This window comes from Asterias rubens, chromosome 15 (genome assembly GCF_902459465.1).
Source record: "Asterias rubens chromosome 15, eAstRub1.3, whole genome shotgun sequence".
NCBI lineage: Eukaryota > Metazoa > Echinodermata > Asteroidea > Forcipulatida > Asteriidae > Asterias > Asterias rubens.
In genome coordinates this window covers 6,992,324-7,015,351 of record NC_047076.1, presented here as the reverse complement: position 1 = coordinate 7,015,351, position 23,028 = coordinate 6,992,324, and the positions used below count along the sequence as shown (strand labels likewise).

Here is a 23,028-nt window from a genome sequence, read left to right as displayed (position 1 = left end):
AAACCCAATCAAACTACCAGAGTTTTGTCTGATGCATCAACCACTACTGCCGGTTCCAAACCTGCACCTGGTCGCTTGGGTCATCTCAGGGAATGTTGGAAAACAAAAGGCATTTCGGCAGAAGCTTCCAACCTCATCGCAAACTCATGGCGGTCAAGTACAAAGCTACAATATGAATCAGCTTGGAAAAGCTGGACTAGTTGGTGTAGTGGACAACAAGTTAATCCATTATCTCCCACTGTAGCAGACTTAGTAAATTTCTTAGCCAAGGCTCATTCAAACGGAAAATCATATTCCACTTTAAACACTTACAGATCAGCTCTGTCTTCAGCCCTACCTAGAATTGAGGGACATGTAGCGGGACAACACCCTCTAATAGTACGTTTAATGAGGGGAGTATTTAATACAACACCCCCGAAACCGAGATACTCAAAAAACATGGAAAGTTTCAATTGTTTAAGATTATTTAAAATCATTGCCAGTTAACAATGAACTTTCTTTATTAGTTTTAAGTCAGAAACTTTTAACTCTAATAGCTCTTGTATCAGCTCAAAGAACCCAAACGCTGGCTAGTATAGATACTAGTCACTTGAATATATCAGTTAATTCCTGTGTTATTTCCGTTTTGGATTTATTGAAAACGAACTGCCCAAAAAGAGGATTGGGACATAACAAAATAGTTATACCAAAATTTGATGAGAACCCAAAGTTATGCGTTCTCCGCACATTGAACGATTACTTGGATCGTACTGAGTCGCTTAGAACAGTTAGTGAGGAAACTAAACTGTTTATATCAACCAAAAAGCCACATAAAAAAGTAACCACTGGAACGTTGGCTCGATGGATGAAAGCCGTTTTATGTGCAGCGGGAATAGATCCCTCTGTTTACACTGCTCATAGTTTTCGCAGTGCAGCTACATCGGCAGCTTTTGCGCATGGGGTAAAGCTCCAAGAAATTTTGAAAACAGCCGACTGGTCAAATGCAATTACATTTGCTAAGTTGTATAATAAGCCAACCGATGAAGTATCCTTCGGTAAAGTAGTGCTTAGTTCTAGTACCTGTATGTAATACTTTGTTATTTATGTTAAATATAATAAATAAGAGTTCCTCATACGGTTTGTTGACCTGGTTTTTCATTTTTGTTGACCATCACAGATTATTTATCTACTTTGAACATGCAATCCCTCTGAAGACTTGTACGAATGTTATGAAATAGAATTTAAAAATTGTATGAATGAATGAAATATAATTGTAATTCTATGAATAATAATGAAGTACAAGTCGAAGAGGGTCCCGCCCGCTGCTGGGTTTTGAACCCTCCCAATACTGTTTGGTCAAAAAACTATATGACCTCAGAAAAGATGGCTCAGGACTTGTGTCCGGGCCTTTATATACGGGCATCGCCCCATGGACTTATTTGAATAACAATACAACCTTTGAATGTATTGTGTGATCCGCATGCCATCACGTAGGAAGGAATGCAATCCCTCTTCGACTTGTACTTCATTATTATTCATAGAATTACAATTATATTTCATTCATTCATATAATTTTTAAATTCTAAGGTTTATTGTAGAACAAGTCTATGCACTTTGACTAAGTTTTGTGAATTAATTAATTAAGAGTCTCAAGTCAAAGCAATCACTTGCCTTGTACATTCTTGATTATAGTCTTTGATCAGTATTAACTTAAGGGTTGTGGTTCAAGTTCTTTATTAGTTCTTTATTCATAAAGATGTGATTGGACTAAGTTTGAGTTCAAGGTTTATTGAGCAGAAATAGAGATAGAGGTTATTTCCACATTTACTTAGTTATTTGTTCTTCTTTTGACTGTGCAAGTTAAAGCATAAACGTGCCTTGTATTCCTAAATTGAACTTTGACTAATAACTCTCCAGTTAATGTAAATTGTTTTGTTCTCACATTTATACTTGGATTATTTGCTTTTCTTATTTTCCATCGTCATCACTATTCCTTGTATGAAGTCCTTTGCTCAGTTGGTATTTCCTAAAGCATTGTATTTATATGGAAATTCTATTTTGTATCTTTTCAGGGTCTTTTTGGCTTTGCTTTACTTAAAAGATGCAGCTCACCATTAAATGAACCAGACACAGTAATTTACACCATCCTTGTCCTGTCACAATTCTTCCGTGTCACAAGCATAAAAACTTGCCGATAAAAAATCTGGTTATCTATATACCTGCCAACATTGGGAATCCATAAGATTTACATTGTTGCAACCATGTTGCCCCACTAATGTTTCGCTTAGCACAGGAAGTTGTTAAGCAGAATTTTCTGGGGTTTTTCTGCTTAAAACAGCTTTATGCTGGAATTGGGCCCTGATTACAAGACTTAAAAGCCAATATAAACCCAAATCCTGAAAAAAGATTAGTTTTGTTCTCATGCAGTTCACTAAAGAACTTAAACCAGCCTTTTACTTTGACTTTTGATAGTCAAACAATTTTGTTAAATAGTACGTATCACGAACACAAGAGCTCAGAAATCCAAAAGAACGTATACAGGTAAGGAAAGTTGTTTAATCTATTGAAGGGGCACAGCAATTTCCCTCTAGACAGGGGTACTTCTATTTTTTAAAGGCAGTGGACACTATTGGTAATTACTCAAAATAATTATTAGCATAAAACCTTACTTGGTGACTAGTAATGGGGAGATGTTGATAGTTTAAAACATTGTGAGAAACGGCTCCCTCTCGAGTGACATAGTTCTGGAGAACGAAGTAATTTTCCAAGAATTTGATTGCGAGACCTCAGATTTAGAATTTGAGGTCTCAAAATCAACCATCTAAAAGCACACAACTTCGTGTGACAAGGGTGTTCTTTCTTTCATTATTATCTCGCAACTTCAACGACCGATTGAGCTAAAATTTTCACAGGTTTGTTATTTTATACATATGTTGAGATACACCAAGTGAGAAGACTGGTCTTTGACAAAATTACCAATAGTGTCCAGTGTTTTTAAGGAAAATGTGAATTGTTATTGGAACTTTGCAGACAGGGCACCATAGCTAAAGGAAAGGGCACTACGGCAGTTGCTGATGGTACTGGGTTAGTTCAAGGCCTGTCACATCATTGTACCACCTCATTTTACTTTTATGGTAGTAATAATTTGTCTTAAAAAAATATCTTTAAAAATTACTTACTGGCAAGCAATACCCTCTTCACAGACCTCCTCACGGACGGGTAGCCCCATGCTGCTAAGCATCTGCCTCGACTCCGAACTCGCACCAGTTCTTTTTTTATTTTGTGATGATCAAGAATGAGTGGATCTATTCAAGTATAAATCTCTGATGTCACCGCTGTAATTTTAAAAGGGAAAAGAAAAAAGACATTGTAAGTTTCAAAACATAGTTTAGAATGACACTTGTTTAAAAGTCGAAGTGATGGAGGAGTGTCACACACAGTAGAGCAATAAGGGACTGCGCTTGTATTTTTTGTTAGCTTTTACTTCCATCGGGACCTGTTAGGTCAAGTGGTTTTGCTACACAGCGGATGTTTTGACCAAGATTTTGTAAAAAGACGTCAAAATTTGCTGGCAATTAAAAAATTGGGTGCCCAAATTGTTCACACAATGATAATGACAGATAATACTGAATGTCTAAATTGTTCACTTGCATTAATGACACATAAAACTGGGTGTCCAAATTGTTCACTTACAAGTGAATGACATCCAAATTCTTCACTTTACAAGTAAATGACAGATAAAACAGGGTATACATCCAAATTTAAAACCTGGAGTCGAAAGACACACACTCCTCTGGCTATAAACACTAGTAACATGTACAGTGTACATACATGGTACGTAGTCAGCAAGCTTTTTCACTAGTCCATAATTCTTATAATGTAGGTACCATGCAGGGACATCGTTCATCACCTACCTGGCCAGCCACGGATTGCTTGGAGTGAATTTTGACTGGTCCTCGGGTGATTTTAACTAGCATTTGTCGTTTTGCCAGCAGACCGAAGAACACTACGTGTTCCTGTTGTCAGAATAGCAGCCAGAACCTTTTTGACTCTGAAAGGCCGGGTTTCAATGTCATTCACAATGTATTAGCAAATAAAGAATGGCAGCGAGCACCAACTGAATATACCACAACACACAGAAGCCACCTGTCCAATGAGTCTACTGAATGATGCAGTCATTGTTTGCAGGCAAACCGACGACGTCACCATTCCAATACACCAATGAGAGAGTGGCAGTCACCCCAGGTCGAAATTCCAGTTGAAACTAGTTGAAACTAGTTGAAACCAGTTGATGAACTAGTTAAACACAGTTAAAACCAGTTGGTTTAATATGGAAAATGGACAGAGACCAACTGGTTTATAATTTCAACCTAGTTGAACACAGTTAAACCTAGTCCAAACCAGTTGGTTAATATGGAAAATGGACGAGTTTGATCACTATCCAGTGGAACCAGTTGACCCCAGTTAACTAGGTTCAACTGGAATTTTGACCTGGGACGTCAGGAACACTGACTGTGAAATCATGGCAGTACATGTGCAAAGTTATCATGGAGAAACTACAGGTGTCAATCATTGAACAATAGAACATGGAGTTCCGCCTCAGAGGAGAGTGTTGCAAGCTACTGTGCAATAATATTTATGGCAGAAAATCCTTACTGCAAAAACACAGTGGCTATATTCTCAATACACATTATTTATAATATTGTGTGCATACATCTATAGGGTACATGCGTGCGTACACATGTTTATTTACATCTGCCCCCACATGGCTCAGTTGATTTATATCGAAGCCCAGGCCTGTATGCTTCGTTTTTGAAAGGGCAAGGGCACCAAGGCATTTTCTCCTTGGTAAAGGGCACCCTATGAGGAAATTATAAATGTCTACTGGGCCTTGCAAGGGCACCAAGGCAATGACTAAGTGGGCATGATTGCGTGAAGTATCGGGCCTGCAAGCCCGTCGGAAACACATTAGATTAAGCACGGCATTCTTAGAAAAATTAAATCAGAACAGATTTGATTAGTTTCAATCAGAAAGTTCACAGATCAATAAGTTCATAGCATACAATAATCATTCATCCACACAATGACATGGAGGAAGGAATGATTCAGACTACCACAACAAACATTCATTCCATCATAGTAGATTTAAATGAACATTACAGAATTGGTTTTTGCTAACAAAACCGTCGCTGGCAGTGTGAGCACTTTATATAATCCACCAACTGACAAACCTGTAGAAGTTTGAGATCGATCGGCCATCTGGGTAACGAGAGAATATATGGAAAACTGATAACAAATTTTGCATTGCATCGATGCCAAAATAAAAATGAATAAAACGCTCACTGAGCGATAAACTCCAAACGCGAAGTTAGATTATTTCTTTCTCATCAAATATGACATTTCAGAATTAACAGAAATATTTCAAGGGATGTTTTCTTTTATCATCATCATTAGACCATGTAAGTTTTATGTAAATTCGTGATCTTCACGATTTTTGTTTCTTACCAGTTCTGCAACGTTCCTTTAATGTATAAACTCACAATAGAAACCTGCTGATTGTTCACTTAAAAACAAGCTTCTAAAAGTGCGCGTACGACTATGCCTTATTTCCTTAAAGGCAGTGGACACTATGGGTAATTACTCAAAATAATTATTAGCATAAAACCTTACTTGGTAACGAGTAATGGGGAGAGGTTGGTAGTATAAAACATTGTGAGAAACGGCTCCCTCTATTGAAGTGGAGTAGTTTTCGAGAAATAAGTAATTTCCACAAATTTAATTTCGAGACCTCAGATTAAGAATTTGAGGTCTCGAAATCAAGCATCTGAAAGCACACCACTTCGTGTGACAAGGGTGTTTTTTCTTTCATTGTTATCTTGCAACTTCGATGACTGATTGAGCTCAAATTTTCACAGGTTTGTTATTTTATGCAAATGTTGAGATACAGCAAGTGAGAAGACTTATCTTTGACAATTACCAATAGTGTCCAGTGTCTTTAAGAAATGAAATGGCCCAGTGATCATTGTAATATTGTGGAAGCACTTTGAGACATGGTGTAAAGGGCTTTATAAGAGCTGAATATTATTATTTTTATTATCTAGAAAAACTATTCACTGCGCTACAGGACCACGGGAACAGTAATGTTTTGAGATTAGAAATGAATGAATAAATGTCAGGTTGTGATCTAAGGGTGAGAGGCAAGCTCATAAAAAAAGGCATTTTCACTGTGGTATTTTTGTACACAGAGCCATGTCGTAGCAACAAACACATAGATGAAGGCGATCTTAGAGCAACACTACTCAAAAGAGAATTTCACACGGTGCTACAACAAAACCTCAACCGAAGCTATGTTTGTAATTTAGCTTTTAAAAATCCTACTAAAATGTCTAGTTTGATGAAATTATTTGAACACATGAACAGGTACATCCCTATGGTGGTATAATTATGTTACCTTTCTTTTTGTGTACAGTGGGGAGGACAGTCACTTGATTTTTTAAACAGTTTTGTACAGTGGGTTATATTCGCACACCAAAAGAAATTTGACACCTTACTAAACAAAATGTTTTCGTTCAAATGACACTACACTCGTGAGTTCACAGCATGATGATGTGGTGACTGCCTATTGGTCGCTGCTCGTCAAGGACGGGTCACATGTTTGACCCTGTCTAGAGCCTGGCGATCGACGTGCAGCCGGGCATACTTTTTGCACTACATGTATATATTGTAATGGATGAATGCCCCAACAGTCAAACATTGTAAATATTAGCCGTTATTTCAGGGTTTGAATTTAGGATAAAATTCTACAAGACTTCAGGTCTTGTGTAGCTCAATAATGCTTATTGGATCAGACTTTAATCAACAAGACCAGTATCTTATTGAGAAGGAACCGTCTACAAAATTCAACATATTACACTTAAGCAAATATAATCTCATGACTGATGGAATTTGGATACTTTCCGTAATTGTATTTACCCGGGCAGGCTCAAAGTAAACATTTGAACATCATTTCTTTTCGCTATGATAGTATCCAGATCATTACATGTCAAAACACATTTTACTCTGTTTTATTGTGAAGGTTAGAGACTTGTATTTTTCCCCCGCCTTTCATGAGACTCTATCTATTGAAAAAGGGAGGCATTACAAAACTGATTTTTAACATTGAAGCCCATTTTTTAATTTTTTTTTTATAAGTAACCCAGCAGTCTAGCTAGCAGACTACATGTAGGTGGTTTACTTGTCCCCAGGAGTTTTTATAGCCCATTAAATCACATACAAAATATGTATCTTTCTGATAAAAACGGTTGCAATTGCAACCAGTTTATTAAGTTAGATTCACACTCTAAAAAAACTTGACACTTTTTTTTTAAATTTGTAAAACTATAGGTTGCATGGTTTCCAAGTGAAGAAGTCAGGTGCCTTATAATACTATGTATCCTGCATGATTTATTATACAATGTGAGTGAGAGAAAACTCTGTGTAAATGATGCACAGTTAAAAATCCAAACGCATTTTATTACAATGGGGGAAAAACTGAGTTGAATTGTTTTCAAGGTCGAATTTTCGTTCATAGTGCCCTGAGCCCTTAGAGGATTTGTTAATGTTAGCGTCAATTTGCTTAATAAAAACTGACCCTTGACCTGTTTTGGGACCAATCAAATCGCAGGGATCTGTGAGAGTCGAAAACATCCTAACTGCCAACATAGCTGTTGTACATTGCTATTAATTTTTATCCGAAAGATTTTCTAAAAATATCATCTAATAATCCATCATTTCGACAAGTAGCCATTGTGCAAGACTGTTTCCCCGCAAAAATGTTCACCCACACTCCACACCAATAAACACATAGTGTCACATTGGCATTATTCTGTATTCCTGTGTGCATGGACATGACTTTGCAATTTTTTATTTTTTGGGGGGTTACTTCCAGACAACGAAACTCGGCATATTACTATTATGGGATATTGAGGGGATAAAATAACAAGCTGACCTGTGTTGGGCCCAATAAAACACGTAGGAATCTGTGACAGTCAAAAAGGCTTACTCATCCATCAGAGAAAACTAGAATTGCTGCCAGGGCCTTAAAGCCATTGGACCCTTTCGGTAAACAGTATTGTCCAAGGCCCACACTTCGTGTATCACAACTTATATATCAAATAACAAACCTGTGAAAATTTAGGCTCAATCGGTCATCGGAGTCGGGAAAAGATAACGGGAAAACCCAACCTCGTATCCACGCGTTTCGCCGTGTCATGACATGTGTTTACAATAAATCCGTAATTCTCGACAACGGGAGTTGATATTGTTTTACTGTTTTCCCCAAAAAGTAAAGCATTTCATGGAATAATATTTCAAGAGAAGTCTTTCACCGCTACCTTCTGTAAACCCTGTAAGTAATTTGTAGATCTGTGAACTTTTTTCTTTTTTTCTGGACCGAAAGGGTCCAATGGCTTTAAGGCCAGACACATCGTGTAACTGCCAATAGCAGTTTTACATTGCTACATCTACACTAGCCATTTTCTCTCAAAAGGCCTACATGTAATCATAGACACATCTCCTACAATAGTCATTGTACGAGACAGTTCCCCGCCATTCCACACCAAACAAAAACTACAGTGTCCTGTTTGCATTTCTGTTGTAACTTTGTGTGCATGAACATGACATTGCAAATGGTGACTGTTTTTCATCCATCAGTCAAAAGGCAACTCAGCATGAACAACAACCTGGCAACAGCCAATCTTTCTTGTACAATTGGTTTATAACGTCGATGATTATGAATTTCACAAATCAAGAACACAACACTTCTTCTAAACTTTTTTTAAGGCTGACACTGACACTACTGTATACATGTAATGTAATATGGCCAGAACCGTCGTCCATTTAGCCAAACATGTTCTTAAAATACAAAATTAAGATTGGGGTTATGTATCTCAAAAATGTTGTACTTGGTAGACAATACACAGGACTGGTGATATGCTATCCAGATGGAAAACAACTGTTTTTAATGGTTTTATTCTGAAAGCTGAACTAGACTGACATAATACAAATAAGTTGATTACATTTAAAAGCACCATACACATGTACAGAGCCTCTTTCAGCCTTCTCCCTTAACAGTGGTCAGTTAGTCAAATGCCAGTTCAAACACATGAGGGCCAGTCAAAACTCTCTCCAAGTGGTCCGGCTGGCTAGTTCAGTGTTGAAAAAGCAAAGCATCCCTATTTCATTTGACGCATTGACTAGTGATTCATCTGACTGACTAGTGGAATGACAAGTTCCTGGGGTCGATTTCACGAAGAGTTAGGACTAGTCCTAACTTAGGACTGGTCCTAAGAGATACTAAAAACGTATGGCTAGTCCTAAGTTAGGATGACACTCGTCCTAACTGGAGATAAGACTAGTCTTAACCCTCTGTCAAATCCACACCATGTCCTGTAAGCAAGTCTCTAAAAATCGTTAAAGGCAAACCCTCCCTTTGAAAATGAAAAGTCTAGTAAACTTCCAGACATTAGCATTTTTCAAAAACCACCATTCATTTTGATATATATACAATTGCAAGATTTACAGCACAAAACCATACAATTCCTGGTGAATCCCAACACAGTGGCGATTCCATTGTGATTTGCTAGGAAAGATAATTCACTGTTTGATAGCAATGGCAATTAAAAAGCCACCCTTTTGTAGATCAAGTTTTTGGTTTGGTCATGACATGAATCCCTACTCACTGTGAATGAAGAGTATATATGTAATAATTTACCTGTAGAAGTTTCAGCTTCATTAGTCGTCAAGTTTTTTTAACAGAATAAATAAGGAAAATCACAGAGCGGTATTTTCAAGAGAGTCGCATCAATACCAGTACTGGTTATCCGTTATATAAATGCTAAAACAATGTTCATCTCCTGAGACAAAAATTATTTTGGCAACAATAATTTACTCATAATCTCAAAAAAGTAATATTCTCAGGGAAGCTTTCTACCATCATCAATTATCAAACTGTGTGAGTTTAATAGAAATCAGTGAGTACTGTGTTTTGTATCACTACAAAAAAGTTGCCAAATTGTAAACATGGGATTCTCCAGATTAAAGGGTGGCTGCAGTGTTTTTTTAATAATTTAAACGATTAAACATGACTTTCTAAACTTGAAATATTTTTTATATTTTTTATTAAATGCGCAGGTATTTTAAAAATGGTTTTCAAGAGATTAGAGGAACCCACCCCGCCCCTAAAAGGGGCATTAACGTGACGTCATGAGCCGTCGGGCCCCCTGGCTGTGTGCATATAAATAGAGACATGTGCTCTGTGTGGCCTGGTACCTAGGCGCGTGTAGTTAGGGACCAGACTCTTTTTGCCGACGATATGTTTGAATTCCAGACGTGACGTAGATGGTAGGGGGCGGTAACAATCCACAAAAGGGGGGGCATGACTTATTCGCTAATTACGCAAGTGAGATATGTCGGGGGAAAAACAAAACACATTTTATTGAGGTTCAACACATATATCAGAAATAAATGACAGCAAAATTAACTGTTTTATTTTAATTCACTGCAGCATCCCTTTAAGTGGGGCTGGCGCTTATGATTTTTCAGGGCTTAAAACTCTGGATTAATAAACCCAAAACTAGCTTAAATTGTGTAAAATTTAACCCTGCCCAGGACTACGAACTCAACAATCTTGGTGTCATTGGATGGAACTGGGTTAACTTTTCTCTGAGCTATTGTAGTAGCGTGAAAAAAAGTATTACAAGGCTTGCCAATTACACGGATCAAAGGTATCCTCCTCTTACCAGTTTTCACTTGATGGACATTGAAATTTTCACACCACACACCGATCTTCAATGACTTCAACTGGTCCCATTTGTTTGAGTTTTTCCTGTTTTCAAGGCAAACGAGAAAGAATGGTTTCCCGGTGAAGCCATACCTGGAAGAAATATCTGCAGTGACTGCAAGTGTTCTGTGAGACTCTGTGTATGACTATAGCCAGCAGTTGTCTTCATTTTATTCACAATATTTTTTATGACATTTTAAAACTACTATTGTAATTTGCACACACAAAATTTAAAAGGTGAATAATTATTGGCTTATAAATCTGATTTTTATTTATTTTTAATAACAAAAATTCCCCTTAAAGCCATTGGACACTTTTGGTACTGAAAAAATTGTAAAGTTCACAGATTTACAAATAACTTACAGGGTTTACATTTAAGGTAATGGTGAAAGACTTCTCTTGAAAAATTATTCCATGAAATGCTTTACTTTTTGAGAAAACATTAAAACAATATCAATTCTCGATATCGAGAACTACAGATTTATTTTAAACACATGTCATGGCACGGCAAAACGTGCGGATACAAGGGTGGGTTTTCCAGTTATTTTCTCCTGACTCCAATGACCGATTGTCCCTAAATTTTCACAGGTTTGTTATTTTATAGAAGTTGTGATACACGAAGTGTACTGTGGGCCTTGGACAATACTGTTTACCGAAAGTGTCCAATGGCTTTATTATTTATAATAAAGCGTACAAATAAAAAGTGATAGTTGAATCACCAAGCTGATGTTTAAATTTTAATATTTATAATAATATTGATACGAGGGTTTAAAAAAAATATAAAAAAATATTAGAAAATAATATAAGTAAGTCACATGGCTTCTTTATAAAAATATAAGCCTCTGTATTTTTTTTTCCAGAATACTCAGCAGAATGTTTAGTCACATGATTTGATCAGCGTGAATTGTGAATAGAAATAGTGTTTGATGAAACTTTTTCGGTGGGAATTTTTTTTTATATGGCCTAAACATTATGACATATTTTTGTACCTTGTATCGTAGGAGGTCCTGTTTTCGAGGTGTCCCTAAAATCGTGGCAAATCTTTTACCTCTCTGTGCGCAATGTAAACAGTCTCTAGATAGAAAAATTGTGGTTTTATTTGCCAAGCAAAGAGTCTCCTCTCCCTTGACCAAAACTTAGAAACACGTAAGGCTCCACTGGTCATTTGCACTTGTAAATGCAAAAAGTTTGGTATTTTAGGCATTTCTACAAGGTACAAAAATATGTCATAATGTTGAGGCCATATCAAAATATTTGCCCACCCAAAAAGTTTCATCAAACACTATTTCAATTCACAATTCATGATGATCAAATCGTGTGACTGAATATTTTGCTGAGCATTCTGAAAACAAAATACAGAGGCTTAAAGAAGCCATGTGCCTTATATAATTTTCTAATATTTTTGGAGATTTTTATTTTTTAACCCTCATATCAATATTTTATTAATATTGAAAATTTAAACATCAGCTTGTTGATTCAACTATCACTGTTTATTTTGCCTATACCCTTTATTATAAATTTTAAGGGAAAAAAGGGGAAAAACGAAATAAAAATCAGATTTGAAAGCCAATAATTATTCACACTTTTAAATTATTCACACGATTAAATTATTTATTTTTGTTATTTTTTGCAAATTACCATGGTAATTTTTAAAATTTCATTAAAAATATTTTGAATAAAACGAAGGCAACTGCTGGCCATAGAGTCATACACAGAGTCTCAAAGAACACTTGTAGTCACTGCAGATGTTTCTTCCATGTATGGCTTCACCGGGAAAAAGCATACTTTCTTGTTTGCCGTGAAAACAGGAACAACTCAAAACAAATGGGGCCAGTTGAAGTTATCGAAGATCGGTGTGTATGTCCATCAAGTTTTAATATATGTTTGCATACTTCATATTAACAAATGAAGATAATTAGGGCATCGGTTGATATATGGCATCATTATTTTTTTCCCAATTCAAAGAAAAAGGCATAATAGCGTGAAAACTGGTAAGAGGAGGATATCATAATTATATGCCTAAAAAATACCAAACTTTTTGCATTTACAAGTGCAAATAACCAGTGGAGCCTTACGTGTTTCTAAGTTTTGGTCAAGGGAGAGGAGACTCTTTGCTTAGCAAATAAAACCAACATTTTTGTATCTAGGAACTGTTTACATCGCGCACAGAGAGGTCAAAGATTTGCCACGATTTTAGGGACACCTTGAAAACAAGACCTCCTACGGTACATATTGTAGTAGTTGCATAACGTTACCCTCCTGCCTTTTAAGTTATCGCAACTAATTTTGTATGTAGTCTGAAATAGGCTTTTTTCTGTGAAATAAAGATTATTGAAAAAGCTGGTTGACTGGTGAAATGACAAGCCAACTGGTCATCACACTGGCCAATCACTTTAAAAAATTAAGGGCAAACCTTCCAAGTAAGTTTTTTTATGGTTTATAAATTTAAATTATTGTTTTGCCATAGGCCTATATATGTAGGCTACTTACCAAAGTACGACACTGCCTCTAAATCATTGAGAAGATCAATACTCCTCAATCAAAGTGTTTTTAAGAGCTTCCAACTACAGAGTTTTTAACTACAGAGTTAGCAGATCATGATTAGACGGAAAAGGAACTTGTATTGCTCTAAAGTTGGTCTCCACAGTTCGTTTTGAGTAGTAGACTGCGATCAGCCCCTAAGAATTCCTGGAAACTTTTCCCGTACAGTTTTAGCCCAGAGGTGTCACGTTGCACTGACGTCCTACCAGGGCTAGGTTATTAATAGATCTGACTTTATGTCAAAGATTATAGAGCGCCGCGGCGCTCTATAATCTTTGCTTTATGTTTTGTGTTGTGTCGCCCCCGCATGCACGAAGGTTGTTTAATGGGACTATTTTTTGGGTACTTTCAACTTCTGCATATCCCCCATAGCCAATGCTACATGTTATCACGTTACATGGGATGGGTATTAAAAAAACCACAGCAACACAGTAAAATACGGAAGCCCATTAGCGCCAGTAAAAAATAAATTTAAAATCCGTTATTACGGATTAGCAATCCGTTATAACGGATTAGCAATCCGTTATATTACGGATTAGTAATCCGTTATTACGGATTCATAATCCGTTATTACGGATTTAGCAATCCGTTATTACGGATTCATAATCCGTTATTACTTACGGATTCATAATCCGTTATTACGGATTCGCAACTTCGACAGGGAACTGTCCGCCGTCTTTTTAGGAATCTTAGATCCCGACGGAGTTAAGTGTAAGGAAGATGCTTCAGAGAAGGTCTTCGTTTATATAACTGTCATAAGAACAATGATTAGAAGACAGTTGTAGTTCCATTAATTCTGGGTGACCCAATGACTTTCTAAGTCCCCAGAGTGAAATAATTAAAAGGATAAAAATCAAACTAACATCACTTGGTTGGCAAAATTGACATTGATTTATCTGAGTAGTTTTAATGAAATACATCAAGTCGAGTCTCCACCGTGAAGCATTTTTTGTCATGATATATCTACATGTATCCATACCCTTCAAATTTCCGAAAACGCTCGTTATTTGCTTAACAGAAAAACTATGATTTCAAGTCCAATAAACCATGATGGAAACATGAACAGTTGTTTTATTAGTATTTTTTGTTGAACATTTAACATTTAACATGTAACGTTGCAGAAATCGGTCCCTTAAAACAGTACACATTGCCCTGGATTTGGCGAATGTTATGAATTTAAATGGTTGGAAAGATGTTTTTAAAGTATAATGTGATGACCGCACACAATGCCATTTGTGTGATTTTCTTTATACTAGGTGAAGTAAAACTGTTCGTCATTTTTTGGTGGTGTCGAATCTTTGACTCAACAAAATGGCGGACGCCAGTCGATAGCTCTCGTCAATCAAACCACTGCACTCCATCTCTATAATTGTCAGTATATATAGGTCAGTGCTGCACTCTAGGCTGAGTAACCATAGCGCCCTCGGGGGATCCTCGAGGGAATCCGTAATAACGGATTACTAATCCGTAATAACGGATTACTAATCCGTAATAACGGATTACTAATCCGTAATAACGGATTACTAATCCGTAATAACGTATTACTAATCCGATTAACGGATTGCGAATCCGTAATAACGGATTTGAATTTTATTTTTTGCTGGCACTAAATGGCCTTCGTAGTAAAAGACTTGCCCGTGACTGCAGGAAGACTCGTTGGCCTATAGCATAAGGCCTATAGCTACTGATGGACCATAATTGACTGTATTTTCGATAAATAAGAGTTTTAACTAAAAACAAAGACCTTTTTGTAATAAAGTTGACATTGATTTGTTTGACATTTTCTGTTTGATAAATCCTGTATTCTCGTCCATAGTAACTAACCAAGGTGACCCCGGTTCGATTCCCGGCCAGGGCCATAATAATATGTGAGTTGAGTTGTGCGTTCTGTTGCAGTGTGCCACACTTCCGATCTTGGCTGTGCTCCGTGGTCATAATGGGTTGATGTGGCTAGCTGAAGGCGCCCTTGCATGCCTGCCTCTCGAACACGTTGTAGCCGCGTCCTTCGCAATTCTATACAGAAAGTTTGCGGTGTAACACAGCATCCATGGTTGTAGAAAATGTAATGACTATCTCTAATGCATGTAATGAGTTGGGGTGGTTCTGAAAAGAACCGTTGGTTTCAAAATTCAACTCGACGTTTCGATCAGTATGCTCTGATCGTCTTCTGGAGAAAGCTGCGAGTAAGGATGATTAGCCCCCCTATTATCTCAGGTCACGTGACAATGGTAGCGCAATCGGTATATTATTTTATCTTGAATTTTCACAGGTTTGTTTTTTATCCTGAGTTTTCAATATTTATTTGTTTATTTAAAAAATACTTTTAAAAAATGTAACCAACTCTGTTCATCAAGTCTCTTTTATTCGTTTGGTTTTGTAATACAGAAGTGAAGCCTTGGTTTTAACCACAGACATACAATTATAATTATATGTCTGTGGTTTTAACGGATAGACACACTTACACAGTCTTTTGTACACTCAGTTGTGACTCGCACAATTTTGTTCTATTAAATACCTGTTCTAAAGAACTCCCCTGTGGGGAATCCCAGTTAAACAAAGAACATTGCGGGGGTCTTCATTCCCTCCTGTAAAAGTCCCAGTACCCACTACCAAGATCAGACACATCATACGACTGCTGCCAAGTTTTGTCCCCACCTTCCTGCCAAAATGTGTAGCACTAGGAGCAAAGGGCGCTCCATGCTAGGAGTCTAAGTGGCGTCTGGAAAATTGATTTGGGCCATGTCTTTTGCATATATATATGGTGACTCTATTGTTCTATAGAACTCCCCTGTGGGGAATCCCAGTTTAAAAAAGAATATTCCGTAGCCGTCCCCAAACAATGCCATTCTGGACTGCTGGCAAGTTTTGTCACCACCACCTTCCTGCAAAAATGTTCAGCACTAGTTTTACCATGGAGGAAAAAAGAGAAGGAGCTCGAACGAAGGGACTTCAAAAGTCGAACCTGCGGTACCGCGGTCGTTTAACGAGAAACGGATCCCTCTGAAGTGCCATAGTTTTCGAGAAAGAAGTAATTTTCCATGAATTTGATTTTGAGACCTCAGATTTAGAACTTGAGGTCTCGAAATCAACCATCTAAACGCACACAACTTCGTGTGACAAGGGTGTTGTTTTCTTTCATTATTATCTCGCAAGTTCAATGACCGATTGAGCTGAAATGTTCACAGGTTTGTTATTTTATGCATATGTTGAGATACACCAACTGTAAAGGCTAGTCTTTGACAATTACCAAGTGTCCACTGCTTTAACCAATGTAAAATATGTTAGAACTGCTAACATACATTATAACTAGAGGGAAAAGTTTCCATAATCAGGGAAATTTTCAAGTTTGTTCATCACAACATGGGAAGATTGGTTTAAATTCAGGTGAAATTTTGCAGAAAAGGGCAAGTATAGGATTTGAAACATTGCATGGTGGCAATACGATACGGAAAGGTAAATGCAGTAACACCATGTAATGACTATCATTAGTTAATACCGCAAACCTTTCCATACAGAATAAGACAGCTCTGATGGGTAGGCCTACCGAGACATGCCAGAGCTGTGGGAACTTTTACACAATGGAACAAAGATCCCACAATGTTTTACTTAAAACTGCGTCCCCAGAATGTGATTCTTTAGAAAAGGGAATAAGGTAGGACCACATTCCCACATTATCGTGAGAATTTTGAGTCGTTGTTTGTTTGTTCGTTTGTTTGTTTATTGTGGGGTTTTTTTTGCTCAAAGGTGACATTCAGCCCATTCACAGACACCATAACAAACAATTTCGACAATCAATTGAGCTCAAATTTTCACAGGTTTGTTGTTTTATGCGTTGAGATACACCAAGTTTATTACCATCAATGCAATCAGCATACAAACAGCATCATAGCACCGAAACAGCTTTGCTTAGAGTTAAGAACGATCTACTCATGGCTATGGATAAGCAATAAGTTACATACACATTTCCCGCGGTTCGTAGTATAGCGGGAAATAATTGTCTTATAGGAATTCGAGTAATGCATTGTGCATATCAGGTGGGCATTATGTAATAGGGGTGGAGAGGGAGGTTTAAAAGGAGATTACAAAGGGTATTGTAGTCAGTCTAGCAAGCACTTTCACAGCGTACTTCTCGTTAAGTTGCTGTAGGGCGTCTACTCCGATCGACATGGAAAGCCAAATACAAGCCAACTACATCGACGAAAGAGTCAAGCAAGCTGTTGCCAGTTCACAAACAGCACTTTTAAGCAAGTTAGATAGCCTAATTTCGTCGAAATTTACTTGCTTTGAAACAAAGATAAGCGATGTACAGAAAGATCTTTCGGAGAGTCAACTTGCGAAAATTCAGCAGAACATTTTAGCAAATGACAGCTATACGTTCAAACGTAAGAGCTGTGAGGATCAATTTAAATTCAATGCAAAAGTCGCTACTAAGCTGAGAGAAGCAGAAACGAGCGTGACAAACCTCAAAGATGTTCCACAGGCTATCAACAGCATATCTGAAGGTATAAACTTGATAAATCATCGCCAAAAGCTGATCAGAATGGCCGACGCATCGGAGTCCGGATGGAAGGTTGTTCATGAATATGAAACCAACCCACTGGCCTCTGATTCTGACGACGAAAAGAAAATCAACCGGGCTGAATCCAGAGCCAGTAAGAAGCTGAAGATTGAGCAGGCCAAAAGAATAAAGAAATCCACAAGATTTTCATCATGGCCGGCTTCTCAGCCTGCTGGGAGGTCAGGAGCAAACACTCAACAAACGAGCGTGAGCAGCGTGACATCAGCCAAGAAACCGGGGCTCTGTTTCAACTGCGGCCAGCCAGGGCACTGGAAGTATTCGTGCCCACAGAGACGACAACTTCCAAGTGATAAGATAAGTGATAATATTTGTTCCATTATTGATCTCAGTTTTGACTGGAATCAGAAAACCGATTATGAACCATCGGTGTTAATCAAGGAAACAAAAGGTGTACCAAATAAATCGTTTGTGTTAACAACAGTAGGTAGACTAAAGGCTTCCTTAAAACACTGGGAAGAAGCGAAAGTAAATGAACATATAAAGGCAGTTATTGTAGACGGGTATAGAATACCCTTTAGAACACTACCAGGTGTTTTTCATTTGAAAAACAATAGGTCGGCTTTGGAGAACAAGTTATTCGTTGCAACAGAGATTGAAAAACTAAAAGAAAAGGGCTGTATTTCTGAAGTCTTACACAAACCATCATGTGTCAATCCCTTGACGGTTGCTTTCAGTAAGAATGGTAAGCCAAAACTAGTTTTGGATTGTAGAGATATCAACCCTCATTTGGCACAGTTCAAGTTTAAGTATGAAGACGTTACCGTTGCAAAACAAATGTTTGTTACAGGGGATTACTTGTTTACTTTTGATCTCAAGTCAGCTTATCATCATATTGAAATTTTTGAGCAGCATAGACCATATCTCGGTTTTTCATGGGACAAAGGAGGTGGAACACATTACTATCGGTTCAATGTACTTCCTTTTGGATTGGCAACTGCACCGTACATTTTCACTAAAATGATGAAAGTTTTTCTTACATTGTGGAGGTCTAGAGGTCATAAGATTATCATGTTCATAGACGATGGGCTAGCGGGTAGTAGTACTTTAGAAGCAGGACTCATACTCAGTAACAAAGTGCAGAAATCATTGCAGGATTTGGGTTTCCTGATCTCACATGAAAAATGCGTCTGGGAACCTTCGCAAAGTGCACAATGGTTGGGTTTCAGCTGGCTCATGGCCTCGGGTTCATTACATGCTATACCAAATAGAATTGATAGAGTTGAAAAGATGCTTGAGTCAATTATTTATCAGATGGATTCCGATAAGAATCATTTGATTCCAGCCAGAATTTTAGCTTCAGCAGTTGGTCAGATTATTTCTTTAACACACTCTATAGGAAGATTGGTAAGATTGCAAACTCGTGCTCTGTATCGTTGTATCGATACAAGGGCAAGCTGGAATGCCCCAGTAAAGATAGACCATGAGGCTTATGAGGAGATTCGATTTTGGAAGAAGGAGGTTAGAACCTTAAACGACAAAGGTTTAAGTATTGAAAGTAAAGTTGATCATGTAATTGAAGCATATAGTGATGCATCCGCTATTGGATATGGCGGGTATGTTTCCCTTGGTGCGGGAGCCTTACTTGAAGGCACAGAAGTGGTGGGTTCATGGAACAAGGAAGAGGCTCAGCAAAGCTCCAGTTGGAGAGAAGCTGTAGCAGTAGAAAGAGTACTGAAAAGCAACACTGAAATGTTAGAAAACAGGAAAGTTAAATGGTTTACCGATAATCAAAATGTGAAGAGAATAATCAATTCGGGTAGCAGACGATCTAATCTTCAGCAAATTGCATTAAATATCAATCGATTTTGTGAGCAGGAAAGTATAGTTATTGAACCTGAATGGATTAAAAGGAAATATAATGTACTGGCTGATACTCTCAGCAGAACAACCGACAGTGATGACTGGCAAATTCAGCCAGAAGTATTTGCTTATTGGGACATAGTTTGGGGTCCACACTCCATAGACAGGTTTGCATCAAATTTGAACTCACAGTGTAAGAAGTTTAACTCCAGGTGGTGGTGTCCGGGAACGGAAGGCGTAGATGCATTCACTAAGAATTGGTCAAACGAATGTAACTGGTTGGTACCGCCACCAAGATTAATTCTGAGAACACTGAAGAAAATGCAAAAGGACAAGGCAAAGGGCACTATTGTTGTTCCCCTATGGAGATCGTCTCCATTTTGGCCTTCGCTGGTCGCAGAACCAGAGGTTTTTCACAGTTTTGTAAAAGCTAAGGAAGTGTTACCTTGTTCAAATGTGATCCGCAAAGGATCCGGCAGTAATGGCATTTTTGCAGATAATCCATTGAAATTCAAATTAATCGCTTTGAAAATTGTATTCTGAATCAAATATAGCCAGTTGGCAAGGACATGATTCACACAATCCGAAACGGTACGTGATGAATACGAGACAAAGGAATAATATGTTTGTTTTCTTTACCAGGTATCCATCTGAGGAACAGTGTAAGTGAGGCATTGGAGACAGCGGGAGTTAGTGAAGAAGGCGTCGCGGAGAAGATGTGCAGATACATGATGGCAGCCAGAAGCGACAGCACAGTTTGTAAATACTATAACAGTTTCAAGAGATGGCAACAATTTTGCAACCAGAACAATTTTTGTGACTTACCAGCAGGATCAATTCATGTCGCAGTGTTTTTGACAAAACTACTGGACACGGGGTCAACGCACCATGTCATTTTGGCGGCCGTTTATGGCATCAAATGGGCCCATGAAATAAACGGCTTGGACGATCCCACTAATAACGCCTTCGTCAGGAATCTTCACGAAGCCGCAAAGCGGACTACAGGTCACAAAACTGTTAAAAAAGATGTAGTCACTGCCGACATGACAATAGATCTTTGTAACAATTTTGTAAATAGCAATGACGTAATTGTAATAAGAGATTTGTGTATGATAACTACAGCATTCGCAGGTTTTCTGAGATATGACGAATTAAGTTCCATTCGATGTAAAGATTTAAACATCCAACCAGATTATTTTGTAATTTCCATACAGAAAAGTAAGACAGATCAGTACAGAACAGGTGATGAGGTTTCAATTGCTAAAGGTTCAAGTTCAGCGTGTCCATACAATATGCTGTTGAGATTTATGTCCGTTGCGGGTGTAGCTTCCGATTCGAACCATTTCCTGTTTAAACCAGCTAATAGAACCAAGAATGTGTGCAAGTTAATAACAAAAGATAAAAAGTTAAGCTATTCTAGAGCTAGGGAATGCATTCTTAAGATGTTAGGTTCAGTAGCACCTAACGGTAATTTCGGGGTACATTCCCTAAGATCCGGCGGGGCTACGACAGCGGCCAAAAAAGAAGTAAGTGACCGTTGTCTCAGGCGGCATGGCCGATGGAGGAGAGAACAGAGTAAAGATGGGTATGTTGAAGACCCTATTGAAAAAAGGCTACAAGTAAACAAAAGCCTTGGCCTGTAACTACATAAAGAAGTTATACAAGTTTCCATTAGCGGTTTCCATAATAATAAAAGTTGTTCTGCAAGAGACAGACAAAACGTTGTTAAATAATTCGTAGATATGGTTACGTAGTTCAAAGTCATCGGTATTGTAAAGAAGCGTTGAGTCGCTCATCATAGGACTATGAGTAAAATAATTTAGTTGTTTCACTTTTCTTAACTGCTACACTCTTGCTTTGAAAAATTCTATTCAGGCGTCGCTCCTTGTGCTTCGCTAACGCCACAACTGTGTATGGGGAAGAGTTATTATTGTGTATTATGCAGTGAAGTGTAGATAAGACTACACATTTCCCGCGGTTCGTAGTATAGCGGGAAATAATTGTCTTATAGGAATTCGAGTAATGCATTGTGCATATCAGGTGGGCATTATGTAATAGGGGTGGAGAGGGAGGTTTAAAAGGAGATTACAAAGGGTATTGTAGTCAGTCTAGCAAGCACTTTCACAGCGTACTTCTCGTTAAGTTTAATTACTATGGAATAAGTAAGGTAATTTATTTAAATTTAATTTTGGCAGCCAAGGTGAGGTCCAACACCTTCACGGAGGGGGACTCCGAATGTCTTTGGGCACAGGTTTCCAGAGTAACTTCTCTGGTTTTTCCTGGAAGTCGTGTTCCCCCAATGATGTGTTTTTTAGTGCACAGTGCAAAATGTGCAAAATTTGCAAAATGTGCAGGGTGCAGAGTGCAAAGTGCAAAGAAGGTACAAGGTCAGCTTAAGTGTATGACGTAAAGTTAATATAATATAATAATACTTATGTTTTCTTATGTTTTCTTATATAATAAAAGAGTAGGCGTCGCTCCTTGTGCTTCGCTAACGCCACAACTGTGTATGGGGAAGAGTTATTATTGTGTATTATGCAGTGAAGTGTAGATAAGACTGTACATTTCTAATTATGCTCGACACGAGTGCCGCATTCGATTCCATTAAACATGAAATTCTCCTGAGCATCCTTCAAACTCATTTCGGGATATCTGATGTAGCTTTGTTATGGTCCGACTCTTACTTGAGTGGCAGAAGGCAAAGGATTGTCGTAGATGATGTTTTGTCTCAGGAATTCAATGTGTTATGGGGGACCCCTTTTGTTTACCTCGTATACATTCCCAAGTAGAATTGTTTCAAGAAGTTCAACAGAACTACCCTGTGACACTCAACTGTATGTCTTTTTCACCCGGTCAAAATAATGAAAACGGTTCTGTCCTTGCATTAGAACAATGTATTACGCATGTCCATACTTGGTTGTTACAGAATAATATATTGTTGAATGATAAGAATTTTTGATTTGTGGTACTCCTAAATTATTGTCATTCAACAATAGATTATTCTGTAACAACCAAGTACGGACATGCGTAATACATTGTTCTTCAGGCAAATGTCTAAACTACACATTGAGAGCATCAAGGCCGTTATGTCCAACACCACCCTCCACCTCAGTATAGACTTGTGGACAAGTCGTTAAATCGGCCCCACGCGCTGAGATAGTGGTCTCGCGAGATCACTGCTCTCGCGTGAACTGATGGCTCCCCGATTTCGACTCCTAATGACAAGTCGTTAAATCGGCCCCACGCGTAGTCTTGGTTCAGGACTCTCCTGGATTTGTAACAAGAAAGCGCGCTATCACCCCCAACGCGC

The 23,028-nt window shown here is 38.0% G+C and overlaps 1 protein-coding gene across 1 annotated transcript in view; it reads right to left on the bottom strand.

The window, feature by feature from the left end:
• LOC117300230 (mitogen-activated protein kinase kinase kinase 14-like) overlaps nucleotides 1-4,091 on the bottom strand; it is a 42,038-nt gene extending 37,947 nt beyond the window's left edge. Inside the window, exons 1-2 of the mRNA XM_033783956.1 lie at nucleotides 3,894-4,091; nucleotides 3,159-3,314 (exon numbers count right to left, since the gene is read on the bottom strand). Of these exons, the coding sequence (XP_033639847.1) occupies nucleotides 3,159-3,220 (62 nt within the window). The 5' untranslated portion in view covers nucleotides 3,221-3,314; nucleotides 3,894-4,091. The remainder of the gene's footprint in view (nucleotides 1-3,158; nucleotides 3,315-3,893) is intronic.
• Nucleotides 4,092-23,028: the final 18,937 nt, after the last annotated feature.